Source organism: Sinocyclocheilus anshuiensis, unplaced genomic scaffold (assembly GCF_001515605.1).
Source record: "Sinocyclocheilus anshuiensis isolate Anshui unplaced genomic scaffold, SAMN03320099.WGS_v1.1 scaffold334, whole genome shotgun sequence".
Classification (NCBI taxonomy): domain Eukaryota; kingdom Metazoa; phylum Chordata; class Actinopteri; order Cypriniformes; family Cyprinidae; genus Sinocyclocheilus; species Sinocyclocheilus anshuiensis.
The window spans coordinates 869,534-884,531 of record NW_015546055.1 but is presented as its reverse complement, the minus strand read 5'-3'; the positions used below and the strand labels follow the sequence as shown (position 1 = coordinate 884,531).

General features: G+C 37.9%; 1 protein-coding gene across 4 annotated transcripts in view; it reads left to right on the top strand.

The window, feature by feature from the left end:
• Positions 1-281: 281 nt before the first annotated feature.
• The window catches only part of LOC107699265 (HMG box transcription factor BBX-like), a 35,850-nt gene continuing 21,133 nt past the window's right edge, over positions 282-14,998 (top strand). For 3 of the 4 annotated variants that reach the window (XM_016500470.1, XM_016500469.1, XM_016500466.1), the window contains exons 1-3: positions 2,000-2,304; positions 6,282-6,363; positions 13,519-13,690. In XM_016500470.1, coding sequence (XP_016355956.1) covers positions 13,532-13,690 — 159 coding nt within the window. In that variant the 5' untranslated portion in view covers positions 2,000-2,304; positions 6,282-6,363; positions 13,519-13,531. Of the gene's footprint in view, positions 390-1,999; positions 2,305-6,281; positions 6,364-13,518; positions 13,691-14,998 lie in introns of those variants that run through there. The other variant, XM_016500468.1, reaches the window with a different exon arrangement.

Genomic DNA, 14,998 nt, shown 5'->3' with positions numbered 1-14,998 from the left:
GGCGTTTCTATACCGATAAACTCACACCTCCTGCTGATCTAATGAATTATAGTGCACACTTCTTCTGTAACTATTGTGTGTTTTGCGTGTTATATGAATGTCCAGGACATTATGAAGATGTGGTTTTAATCTCTCTATCTCGGAACCGTGCCGAAATGTTTCGCGCAGTCTGAGTGGCTGTCTCGGGCTGTCACTCAAGCGTGCGGCCAATCACAACTGTCCTTACATGAAAACTATATTTTCGCTCACTGCATGTACAGTAGACTGTATGTTGCAAAAAAAAAAAACACAAAAAAAAACATTATTAAAGTGAACAGAGAAAGACACCATCGAAGAGGTGCGAGAGGTGGACAACGGACGTGTTAAGTCACTTTGGGGGCCTGTTGCAGGTAAGTGGCGACGCACATGCACTGTTAGACTTTATTTTACCAGCGCGACGCCGATCTGACACTAAAATACAACATCCAGGAAGCTCTATAGATAGTGGATCTGTGATCAGAAAAGCATTCCCAGCATGGTGGTGCCATCCTTTTGAAGTAGGTGCTTGTAGATCAATTAAATGCAGCGCAAATGTTAAGGTAGAATGGCTTGACTTAAACCCTGATGATAAATCCGGTTTAAAATGAAAGGTGTGTTTTCAAACAAGGTGACTGGTCTAAGCTGCTGTACCATTTTAGACCAGCAACATACCAGCTATCAGTCGTCCATACAAGCTTGAGATGGCCAGGGGGGTTTTTGCAACATTTCTAGTCTAGTCTAAGATAATGAGACCAGCAACAACAAAGATACAGTCAGTTAGACCAGCTTAAGGTGGTCAATCATCTGTTTGCAACATTGCTAGCTGGTCTAAGTGGTCAATAAGTTCTTGATCCAGCAAAAAACAGCAACCGGCTGGTTATATGAGTTGGTCAAGCTGTTTTTGGAACCTGGTGTCCGGTCAACCAGCTAATTATGAAAATGATAATATGACATGTATAGTTAAGTCTGTCCACAACAGCCCCACACTGTGCACAAATTAACTAGCAGTAACTGTTTTATAGCAGATGGTCAATCTTATACGAGCAACAAACCAGCTATAAGTCGTTATTATCATCTTATGCAGGTTTTTGCAACACGGTAGCTCGTTTCTAGCTGGTCTAAGATGGTCGTTAAGCTGGTAGACCAGCTACTGGCTGGTCATGTGAGGTGGTTTTTGGAACCTTATTACTGGGGAACCAGCTAATTATGATAATGATGATATAGTCAAGTCAGTCCGAAACAGCCACAAACTACAGTTTGTTGTGTACAAACTAACTAGATGTGTTTTGGAGCATGATAGCCAGTTTCTAGCTGCTATACAATGATAATTGAACTCTTTAACCAGCAACAAACCAGCTACCAGCTGGTAATGTGAGGTGGTTTTTTAGAACCTGATTACTGGTAAACCAGCTAAAACCAGCCCAAGGTGGTTGGCTGATCTTATCTGGTTTAAGGAACATGGTTTCTAGTTTCTAGCTGATATACTGTAAGATGGTCATTAAGCTCTTTAACCAGCAAGAAACCAGTTACCGGCTGGTCATGTGAGGTGATCAAGCTGGTTTTTGGAGCATGATGACTGGTAAACCAGCTAGTTGTGACAATGAGATGATATAAGTCAGTCCAGAACGGCCACAAACTGTGCACAAAGTAGATGTGTTTTGGAGCAAGGTAGCTGGTTTCTGTGTCTGTTCTGATCTGTGATGGTCTTTAGCTGGTCAAAGATTGTAAACCAGCAGCAAACCACCTACCAGCCAGTCAGAAGGTGGTCGAGCTTATTTCTAGTCGACCAGCTAGAACGCAGCTAACATGTTATAAAACACGGTTATAAATCACATGTATCATATTACTTAGACTGAATTTTCCAACTGGACACCGACTGGATGATGATGTTACACGGTAGGCCAGCGAGTCCAGCGCTGTGAACATCCACACAACTGTGCACACGGGCTTCAGAACAGAGCAGTCAGTGAGAACACTTGAACGCACGGAGGGGGAGGAGGGCTGCGAGAGAAAACAAACCGAGAAAATTGTTCGCCTGAAACGAAAGAACCAATATCAAAGTGGCATTCGGGGCCCACCGTTATTCGTTTTCGGAGTGATCGGTGCGATTTTGATGTAGTTTTGTCGACTTCACGCTGCAGTGTTGCTCCTTTCCAAGCATCCGGTAAAAATAATATAAGTGTCTGTGGGGCTACTGTACGGACGGCCAGTGCAGAACTGTTCTGATGTGTCAATAAGTTTGAGGCTGGAATGAGAAGGCCCTGGCGTTTCGACCGGATTTCAGGGGTAAGTTTGCGTTCACAGATGCCGCGATGACTGAAAACTTGGACATATTTTGTGTGCGAAAAGCCCCGAGTTCCGATTGATCGGGAGCTCGCGCTTAGTGCGAAATTCGTGCCAGTTTGTTGTGCTTCGGCATAAACAACTTCGGCGTTCGGCATGTTTGGACACCTGCTCTCACCGAACATCAGGGTTTCTGTGAAATTCACGACGATTTAACATGTACGACCGACCGTGCGATTATTGCATATGGGTCTGCTAATGACACGTTCAGGCGAGCTAGAGCAATCTCGCATCACAGGGGCTAGCAGGCTAGCCAGCTACTTTTATTCTATCTGACCAAACGGAGCGAAAAACCCGAGCACAAAACCGTCTCATCTGAAAAGTCTGCCCCGAAAACCCCTAGTTTAAGTAATGAAAGCTCGTGGAGGGGGATCTGTCTCTGAAAATGCCTTGGCGGAGTTTGACAGGAGTGAGATTTATACTTCATCTTCCCCAAAGCAAGATGGGCTCTCGGCTGTCTGTCTTGTCAGAGCCCAGATCGACATTTTGCACTGAGATGCAAACCCAGCACAGTTCAAATAAGGGGTCAAATGAGTTATGAAATGAGCTCGATGGCTTAAATAATCGGAAGATATCGTCGACATGGTGCTTTGTGGAGTTCTTGATTCGGTGATTGAGAGTTCTGCAGACACACACACACGGAGAGAGCACCGCTCTCAGGCTGTACCTGAAAACTAAACGCTGCAATACTGTATATACCGTCCATCCACTCGACGAAACTGTGTCTGTTGTGCTTTAATATGACCTACGTGAACGAGCCGAAGTATGGCAAGCCTCTTTAACAGTTGTTACAGCTTGCATTTTTATTAATGTTACAAAGGTTGTATTGTTGGAATTCACAAGTAACTGTTCATTAGATGCAAATGCATATGCCAATAAAATGGTGTTCACACTGACAAAGACCTGCAGTGGAAGAGCAACAGGAAGTCATTCATTCAACATGAACGTTGATGACCATTGGTGATGGGAAAAGTTGAGAAGAGCTTCATTTTATGCAGACGAGCAGCGATGCAGTGCGCCAACTACCAGTAGGAGTTTAGAATAGGACCGCCGACTGGAAACCAACAGTACAACGACTCGATGACCTTCAGCGATTTAAGCGCTCTCAGTGTCAACGACCTTTCACTACTATGTTATCATGTTCAGCAAATCATCAAGGTTGAAAAAAATCGCAATGAAACAGTAGCGACATATCTTTTCTTCCGTAATGTGACGTACGTCGCAAAAGAAAAATGTACGCACGGGGAGTTGGTTCAATCCGTCGGTTGTTTATTGAATTTTGAGATGTGGTTGTTGCGCTCAAACGTGGAGACAGATGAACATGAGCTTGCAGGGGCGGGTTTAAGTGGACTAAATGATTGGAGAAGTCCAGAATGCGTCGCCGGAAAGAAATATGCCATTTTGATGAACAATCCAGTTATGGTATTTTAATTGAACATTACGAGGTCAGAAAAAATTAATCGTGCATATGAATTGTTTACACTAAGATCTATAACATGCATCTAGAAAGAGTGACTTTTAATTTCCTGCTGGTGTACCGACGAAACATGCTACCTATCAGATTGTGCTACCAAAAATATATTTGCATTGTTTTAAGGGTAAGTTTAGGGTAAGGGTATGTGTGGACGGGTAGGTTTAGGGTAGGGGTAAGTTAGGTATGGACATTAAAAAAAGCCTCAAACCACATAAATAAGATGCTGGTAGCACAATCTGATAGGTAGCATTTTTCGCTATCGATTTGTGCTACCTATCTTTTTAATGGGAGGTAGCACAATCTGAGCAGGTAGCACAAATCGTCAGAACACCGGCTTCAATTTAATGTCTTTTGTTAGCTAGCGAGCATCAGCAAGATGGGTGCTAGTTAATCTTTGAAGACAGCAATTTTCAGATGTTAATGACCTCATACAGGGATGATTTAAAAAGTAACTTAAAAACCTATGTGTTGTATGCCAATTAATTGTGTCTGTCGACCCATATAGCCTTGCGTTTGTGGTCTTGGCACAGATTGCCGCACTGCCATATGTTAATGCACAGAATGACTTTGAATAACATTTTAGCAGTAGTGACGTTCATTACCATGTTAGATAAACCAGAACTAAGAATGGCTACTAACAACCAACCAGTACATCGACTTATGGAATGCAGCTACAAAGTTGTTACTTTAATCATTAGAAGTGATATATTATTCATTAGAAACTAGTAATTATTCCAATATGTAGTAGTGTCTATTTAGTTGGTCACTAATGCTTATTGCAAGTATTTTCCACTAAATTTAATGGGAATTGTGGTTTAAATATCAGCTATTTGTTTCTGACATGTATATATTCATATTGTATTTATTCAAGCTTAACTAGTAATGATTTAGTAAGTTGTTTATTTACTAGTAGCTACTTGTCCCTGTTAGATAGTACTAGCATCTATTAATACTAGTATCTTTTAATAAGTGGCTAAATTATAGATACTATTGATTGTTGGAATAAAAACAAATGTCTAATGAATGATTCCTAATATCAAATGAATGAGTTAAATGGTTAAATTGAAAAAGATACTAGTCACTATTGGACTATTTACTAGTAATCTGAAAATTGATGTCCATTTACTTTGTTGCAAGTCATTGCGAGGGTCATTTTTGTACTAGTAACATTAAAAAATAAGTATTAGTAAATAATACACCTGCTAATGAATAAATGTTACAACAGCTTGCCATAACTGAAGTAGTTTTAATGAATTCATTGTATGCTGTGAGCTATGTCATAACTTTATGCTTCATCAACAACACCGGAGGTGCCACCTTAGTTTGAAGCTGGAGCGGTGCACGTATGCCAAACTAATCCACAGTTAAAATTAGAGCCCGACCGATATGGGTTTTTGGGGGCCGATACCGATATTAGGGAGTAAAAAAAAGGTCGATATCAATATATCGGCCGATATTCTTTGTGTATATTATAGTACAGTACCAGTCAAAAGTTTGGACACTTTCCCATTCGTGTGTCCACACATTTGACTGGTACTATATATAGAATACAGTATATAGGCTACATAAACAGAATATATATACATAAACACATTTTTTGCAATGATCACTCAAATGTGGTGATCAAACACTTATAATGACGTGACAGAGATACGTAATGGAGGCAGGGCATTTAACAATTTAACAATAAACTTTATTCAGAATTAATAAACTCAGACTTTATGAGTCTGACATCAGTGCACTGAACAGTAAAGTTGAAGTTTATTCAACTTTAATTCAATTCAATTCCATTCAACTTTATTCCGTTAAAGTTTATTTCACTTCGAAACATTCATTCACGGATTTGCGCTACTGTCTTCACACACAGACGAAACTGACTAGAGAAGTGTGACATAATATACCTCTGTAAAAAAATACAATATAAATTCACATCTCGGGCACTTTAATGCCCTTTGAATGTAATGTGTACGTTCCCTGCTTCTAGACGTACACTCGATTCGCGTTCGAGAGGGTTCCTCGAGCTGAAGGGATCCCCCGAAATTGGTGCAGATTCGCCATGCCGTTACGGAGATATGGCCGTTCAGTTTCAATGGTTTTCCATAGACTTAAGCTTCAAAAGCATTTCATCTAGGTCGCCAGTAGCAAACAATGGAGCGCGCTCTGCTGGACAAACTAAGTAATTACACCATTTCAAGCATTTTATCTGCGTTATATGTTCTGTAAAAAAAAATTCATATCGGCGGCATATTCGCCGATACCGATATATCGGCAACAGGCTCATATCGGCCGATAATATCGGCAAAACGATATATCGGTCGGGCTCTAGTTAAAATGTCACTGACCGGTGATGTCGGACTCGGGGCAACATTATGTGGTGCATTTGGCTTTGCTTTCGATGATTTGTTCCTGTACTGAGGGCACAGTGTTTTTTTGTTTCACTTTGTAGGTCATCTTCATCGCATGATACAGCCTGACTGACAGATCCATCCTCATCTTTCAAATACCGTATATCCATATTCTGTGGCTCTGTAAGTACGCCTTCACTTCATGCCATGTGTTTTTCCCCTTCATCAGTTGTTATATCTATTAAATTCACAGACTAATTGGGATCTGATGCCTTAACATCACGGATCAAACACTCATTACATCACAGATTTTAAGCTTGTGTCTGTACATAATCACCTGCTTATTGGGTTGTGCTCAATCCGAGATAAAACACACATTCATTCTTCAACCTTTTATCATGCAAAGAGCCAGTCTGTTCAAACATGGTCTCCTGAATGACTGCATCAATAACAAATTGTACTTTTGATCATCATATAATGGCATATTATAAAATTCATAGCATGTTATTGTTTTAACCCTTCTATGGTGATCTGTAAAGAATAGACTATAAATACCACATAGTTTTTGGTATTGGAACCAGGCTTGATGGCATTGTCATGAATATCTAAAACCGAATAAAAGCAAATTTTCTGATTTTAATAAATTTGTTTTTATAAAAGTAACTATAACTATAAAAAGTGTGCTATCTGATATTTTTGACTTGTATTTAAAAAAAAAACAGTTACAACCTTTTGGCCTTTCCGTGTGTCATGCAGATTTTGAAACATTTAAAAAAAAATTTAATTGTAATGAATAACCAAAATTGTAGCTTTAAGTTGTTTACCGTTTATTTTCTAATATCAATTATATTATTTAATATCAAATTAATAAGGAAATTGAGATATGAAATGCCAAAAGTGAATGAATTTAAGCAGCATAAGAAAAGTTCTTAGACAAATTGTAAAACTCCATCAATTTTCTAAGATTTAACAAGAAGAAAATAACAATGATTTTTCTCTGTCGTCATATATTTTAAAACCAGAAAAAAACATTTTTTTTCTTAATGTGTCTTCAGATCCATTGAACTCTAATTAAGAATTTTTGTGTTTTTAATGGTTTTCGATGCAATGTCATTTACTTTAAAACCAGAAAAAAAATAATTTCTTAAAGTCCCCCTGTAGTGAAATTCAAGTTTTTTATGTTGTTTATTTGTCTGTGGTGTTTTTAATATGCTTTTAGACAAACCATGTGCCAATCTATTAATCAACACCATTGCTGAGTATTTTCTCCTTAAAACTGTAGTTTCCCAATGACAGTCCCAGAAATGCGGTTTGAAACAGCCCTCAGTTTGCTACGTCACAATCCAATAACCAATCACGTCAAGGGATCGATTCCTATCACTAGCATGCAAAATATACCAATACCAGCACAAAACCAAAAATAAATTAGAGCAAAAAACTCATGAAGCTGTGGTTTAACGTGAATTTAGAACTGCAAACTTGCGTTATAACCCGTGGCAACAGTGTAAAAGTAGCCTGGAGTCAGACCCACCTCTCCCGCATCGGCGTCTCCACTTCACACGCATTGCTCGCGGGCGTGAATTAAGAATCACAAACAGCTGCATTCGAGTCTTCAAGGCATTTTAGGACACAACATCGTCAAGTAAGTAACTTTAACGAATGTTACAGTATTCACTGTAGTTTTCCGCTAGTAAAAACATAGTTTTATCAGTCATTATCCGTGTATGCCATTGTTTTGCGTTTACTACAGTTCAGAGGATCAAGAGGCGCTGGCTGGTGTAACTGAGTGGAGGCGGGACTAATTTGCATATTCATAGATCAGCGTATAGTAAATGAGACAAGGGTATAGAGTTACATTCAAGCTATTTTAAGGCATGAGAAAATTATTTTCACAAGAAACATTTAAATATGTAATTTTGATGATCAAAGATAAGTTTTAAGGGATAAAATATTTGACTACAGGGGGACTTTAATTAATGCATCTTCAGATCCATTGTACTCTAATTAAGAATTTATGTGTTTTTAATGGTTTTCAATGCTTGTCAAATTGAACCTAAAGATCACAGGTGAATGCAGTTTCTTTGGACAAAAGAAGGGTTACATTGCAATTAATTTATGGATGATTGTGCTATTCAAGTTTTTTTTTTATAACAGTCTGATAATGCAAACCTTTAAGTTCACTATTGATATTTACATATGAATACCAAAACTGCTGTTGTTTTCTTAACCTTTCCTCTTAGTCAATATCAGCTGTTGTAGGTTTTCATTGCATTCATCAAAAGTGCATCATTGAAGTTTGATTTCATCTTATTATTTCTGTTAGTAAAACATGCACACCTGAATACTGATTCAGGTAAAGCAGCCTTGTTTACACCTGAGGATTGGAGCTACATTTCTGGTCTGTATAATTACATTCTGACAGATCAACCTGTCAAATATAGACGTTGCAATGAGGAACTTTGACACACTTCTGCTGTGTAACAGTCCCACTATCCTGTTTATGATTTATCTTCACATTATGGCATTTTATTTGATCATGAATGTATATCTTTATGAGTTAAAATTTGCTTACTTTACAGTCTTTAGACAATAATGAGATTAGATATTAAGGTGCCCCAAATCAGATCTCAGGTCTTGTATCTACCTGTCATTAGCTACCCTGTTTAGATTTCTGTTTGCTATTCAAATAGAGTAGAACTAAATTTATATTAAGATTATGATTAATGTCATGCACCAGGGTTACATTCAGATAACTATTCCTATTTGTTTAATCTTGAATGTCAGTTAAAAATACATAGATTAGAATAGATTTCATAGCTTTAAACAGATTTCTTGGACATGTAGCTTTTTTAACTGCAAACTTGTTGCAAGTCTGTGTCTTGGTCCAATTAGGTTTTGAACTATCGTTTCATTCAAATTTGGGAAGTTTAGATATAATTTGTTTATGAAAGTTGTCCCTGCATGACAAGTGCCTGAGAGTACATAAGATAGGAAGGTCAGAGAATACATGCAAACATAAAACATGCGGGAAGTGTAAAAACGTTTTATGTCTTTATTGTAATGTCAAAATGTTCAATTTAATTTCATCATGTTACCTGAACTGAAAACAAATTATTCACTTTTCACACAGATTTCCTTTGACAGTAATAATGACTTTCATTATAAACATGATTTCTGCTCAGTTTTTTATGTACTGACATTCAAGCCAAAATGAGTTTCTGTGGTAATTAACAGCATGCTACTACTACATTCCATTAATAGTAATATTAATCTATATTTACATTCTCACAACCATGATTCACAGTATTAGTCGTATATTTTGGTTGATTATGTTTGGGATTTTTCCTCTAAACTGATGACAATCTTACCCATGTGAAATATTTTTTTTTCCAATGTGTTTTTTTTTTAATCCTCATTTGATAATGTAAGGTCCTGTAATGTCCATTTGATTGCACTTTATCAGGCCATCATTCACTAAGAAAGGCTATTGCCACTCAGGCTGAACACCCATTAGTGCATATAGTGACTGGTCATAAAGGCAGAACTGTTGTCCTGCAAGACTTGATTGGTTTCATTCAAGTGGCCCATGCACAGTTGTACCTGCTGTACTTTTGGGGAACTTTGTGCTTCGTTTGTGCTTTCAGAAAAAGAATAAACACTGACAGGAATAGTTCACCCATAAATTAAACTTCGGTCATCATTTACTGACCTTCATGTTGTTCCAAACGCACAGAGTTTTTCTGTAGACCATAAAAGGAGATGGATGTCCTGAACTCCTTTTATACTGTCTGCTTTCGTTAAATGGAAAAGAGCAGCATGAACATCCTCAAAACATCTCCGTTTGTGTGCCAAAGAGGAAAAATGGGATTGAAATGACATGAAATGAAAACATTTACTAAATTGATACATGTAAATGTACACAAGAGTGAGTAAATGATTCAGTGAACACTTCATTTACTGTTGAAATCAATTAGCAACCTAATAAAATTAAATATAAGTTAACATTTACATTTTTTTTTTTCTCATTTTGCTTCTTACAGAAAATAAATCATCAGTTGCAGTTATTTTATTCTGTTGACTCTCATTTTAGTCACAAACAGTTTTTTTGAGTGTTAACCTTTCCTCCTTGCCATATTATACTTCCAAGAAATGTATACGCTCTGTGGAGTTCCTCCTCGCTACTCTCACGTTTAGCTTAATTAATTTTAGTTTAATCAATTGTTTTTAGTACAGTGACAATATAAAAGCCAGTTATTTCATTTTGCATTTTGCAAATGGTTAATTTACCAACATATATCCATACAAAGCTTTTTTCTATGTGATACTGTTTTTCTCAAACAGTATAAATGGATCTTTTTACATTGAAATATATAGCTGCTTTTAAAATAATCACATTTTTGGGTCCATGGCATGAAAAAGCATGAAAACCTCTCGGTTAGTAGATATTTACATCTGCTTGTAACCTGCTCTTTTTTTTTTAGTTCTCATATTAACAACGATGAATGAATGTGCGAGACCTTGTCTAGTGTCAGCATTTGTTCATAACAGTCCTGTAACCAAATGAACAGCAAGAGGGCAGCAGACACCAGCTATGAACAACATTTCAGAAGATGTCTGCTGCTAATGCAATGCATAGATACATTGTACTCCCAAATTCAGACCCATTCCTATGTGCAGTTGAAAATTTAACACATGATAATTGAGGCATGTGAGTTAGGAATCATTCTATGTTAAGTTTCATGGTGACGTGTGTGTGTGTGTGTGTCTGTGTGTGTGTGTGTGTGTGTGTGTGTGTCTTCCTCTTCCTGTTTGTGTGCATGCAACAAACGTGGGTGAGATGTGTGCTCTGGTCCTATTGGAGAGGAGGGAGCTGGTGTATGTGAAGGTCACATGTACAGTAGAGCTGCACCGGTGCTGCAGACGCAGAAGAACAGTGCTGAGATAGACAGGGAACCCTGTGTCCGCTCTCCCTCAGCGAACACTGCGCCACACTGCACTCGACAGCATGCCTGTTTTCCTTGAACTAACACTGTGCACTGTACCTGAACTGAAAACAAATTATTCACTTTTCACACAGATTTCCTTTGACAGTAATAATGACTTTCATTATAAACATGATTTCTGCTCAGTTTTTTATGTACTGACATTCAAGCCAAAATGAGTTTCTGTGGTAATTAACAGCATGCTACTACTACATTCCATTAATAGTAATATTAATCTATATTTACATTCTCACAACCATGATTCACAGTATTAGTCGTATATTTTGGTTGATTATGTTTGGGATTTTTCCTCTAAACTGATGACAATCTTACCCATGTGAAATATTTTTTTTTCCAATGTGTTTTTTTTTTAATCCTCATTTGATAATGTAAGGTCCTGTAATGTCCATTTGATTGCACTTTATCAGGCCATCATTCACTAAGAAAGGCTATTGCCACTCAGGCTGAACACCCATTAGTGCATATAGTGACTGGTCATAAAGGCAGAACTGTTGTCCTGCAAGACTTGATTGGTTTCATTCAAGTGGCCCATGCACAGTTGTACCTGCTGTACTTTTGGGGAACTTTGTGCTTCGTTTGTGCTTTCAGAAAAAGAATAAACACTGACAGGAATAGTTCACCCATAAATTAAACTTCGGTCATCATTTACTGACCTTCATGTTGTTCCAAACGCACAGAGTTTTTCTGTAGACCATAAAAGGAGATGGATGTCCTGAACTCCTTTTATACTGTCTGCTTTCGTTAAATGGAAAAGAGCAGCATGAACATCCTCAAAACATCTCCGTTTGTGTGCCAAAGAGGAAAAATGGGATTGAAATGACATGAAATGAAAACATTTACTAAATTGATACATGTAAATGTACACAAGAGTGAGTAAATGATTCAGTGAACACTTCATTTACTGTTGAAATCAATTAGCAACCTAATAAAATTAAATATAAGTTAACATTTACATTTTTTTTTTTTCTCATTTTGCTTCTTACAGAAAATAAATCATCAGTTGCAGTTATTTTATTCTGTTGACTCTCATTTTAGTCACAAACAGTTTTTTTGAGTGTTAACCTTTCCTCCTTGCCATATTATACTTCCAAGAAATGTATACGCTCTGTGGAGTTCCTCCTCGCTACTCTCACGTTTAGCTTAATTAATTTTAGTTTAATCAATTGTTTTTAGTACAGTGACAATATAAAAGCCAGTTATTTCATTTTGCATTTTGCAAATGGTTAATTTACCAACATATATCCATACAAAGCTTTTTTCTATGTGATACTGTTTTTCTCAAACAGTATAAATGGATCTTTTTACATTGAAATATATAGCTGCTTTTAAAATAATCACATTTTTGGGTCCATGGCATGAAAAAGCATGAAAACCTCTCGGTTAGTAGATATTTACATCTGCTTGTAACCTGCTCTTTTTTTTTTAGTTCTCATATTAACAACGATGAATGAATGTGCGAGACCTTGTCTAGTGTCAGCATTTGTTCATAACAGTCCTGTAACCAAATGAACAGCAAGAGGGCAGCAGACACCAGCTATGAACAACATTTCAGAAGATGTCTGCTGCTAATGCAATGCATAGATACATTGTACTCCCAAATTCAGACCCATTCCTATGTGCAGTTGAAAATTTAACACATGATAATTGAGGCATGTGAGTTAGGAATCATTCTATGTTAAGTTTCATGGTGACGTGTGTGTGTGTGTGTGTCTGTGTGTGTGTGTGTGTGTGTGTGTGTGTCTTCCTCTTCCTGTTTGTGTGCATGCAACAAACGTGGGTGAGATGTGTGCTCTGGTCCTATTGGAGAGGAGGGAGCTGGTGTATGTGAAGGTCACATGTACAGTAGAGCTGCACCGGTGCTGCAGACGCAGAAGAACAGTGCTGAGATAGACAGGGAACCCTGTGTCCGCTCTCCCTCAGCGAACACTGCGCCACACTGCACTCGACAGCATGCCTGTTTTTCATGAACTACCACTGCGCACTGGAAGAGACTGCACGTTGAATATGCTCTGAATCAAGGCTCCTTGTCCACACTGATGCAGTTATTACTTGATTTATGACCCCCATCAAAAATACATTATTATAGTGTGAGCTTTTCTTATATTCTTCTGATACCCGACAAATTATATTTGCAGTCTGCGACTGCCGTTCTGTCTCCTCAGATTGCTCTTCTTTTTTTTTTTTCTCGTTGTAACCAATTGTACATTTCACCTTTATATTAACTACCAGGCAATGTAATTATCATTGTTATGGCCTCTTCCTGTCATATGGTCTATTATGTGTGGTTAACGAGCATTAAGGGCCATGTTTAACCTCTGAACTTTGCCCTCATCAGGGTCAGCGGCAGTATGAAGGGTGGAGGTGGAGGGAAAGAACCTCCGGTGGAGGGAGAAGTCAGCGGAAAGCGGCCCAAACGCAAGTGTCTGCAGTGGCACCCACTGCTGGCCAAGAAAGCTCCAGACTTCTCTGAGGAAGAGGAGGAGGAGGATGAAGAGGAGCTGGAGAAGGTGAATGATTGCACAAACTGGATTCACTTCAATGCATTAACCCTAGTGTTTTGCTCATTACAGCAGGTGCTCTTCAAAGACCTGAAGTCTGTAGACTACATGAGATTAAAATGGGAGTTTTATGGCTTGTAGTTCATGTGTTTGTGTTGAGGTCATCTGTATGCTGGCGTACTTCTAAACACTGACTAATTAGTTTTTAGGAGATTTAAACATTTCACTTTTTCAGTCATTTGCAATACAGTTCAAAAGTTTGGGGTCAGAAGGCTGTTTTTAGTTTTTTTAAAGAATTCTCTTATTATTACCAAGGCTGCATTTATTTGATCAAAATACAGTAAAAATAGTAATATTTTGAAATGTTAGTACAATTTAAATACTGTTTATTATTTTAAAGGGGTCATATGATGCAATTTCAAATTTTCCTTTCTCTTTGGAGTGTTACAAGCTGTTCGTGCATAGATAAGATCCCTAAAGTCTCAACTAAAGTCTCAAACCCAAAGAGATATTCTTTATAAAAGTTAAGACTTGTCCACGCCCTCCTAAAACGCCTCGCTTTCACCGTGGACGAAGCGGAGTCCAGCCTGGGGTCGTCACATGTGGTTGCCGCAAGCCCGACGGCCGTTCCTTCGTCGAATCCGCTGGCCGCGCTGAGGTGAATGATTGCACAAACTGGATTCACTTCAATGCATTAACCCTAGTGTTTTGCTCATTACAGCAGGTGCTCTTCAAAGACCTGAAGTCTGTAGACTACATGAGATTAAAATGGGAGTTTTATGGCTTGTAGTTCATGTGTTTGTGTTGAGGTCATCTGTATGCTGGCGTACTTCTAAACACTGACTAATTAGTTTTTAGGAGATTTAAACATTTCACTTTTTCAGTCATTTGCAATACAGTTCAAAAGTTTGGGGTCAGAAGGCTGTTTTTAGTTTTTTTAAAGAATTCTCTTATTATTACCAAGGCTGCATTTATTTGATCAAAATACAGTAAAAATAGTAATATTTTGAAATGTTAGTACAATTTAAATACTGTTTATTATTTTAAAGGGGTCATATGATGCAATTTCAAATTTTCCTTTCTCTTTGGAGTGTTACAAGCTGTTCGTGCATAGATAAGATCCCTAAAGTCTCAACTAAAGTCTCAAACCCAAAGAGATATTCTTTATAAAAGTTAAGACTTGTCCACGCCCTCCTAAAACGCCTCGTTTAAACACGCCCCCGCATGTCTACATCACTGTGAGGGAAGATTTGCATAACACCGCCCAAATGTTCACGCAAAGAAAGAAGGCGTAACTTTGATTCTCGCTGTAGTATT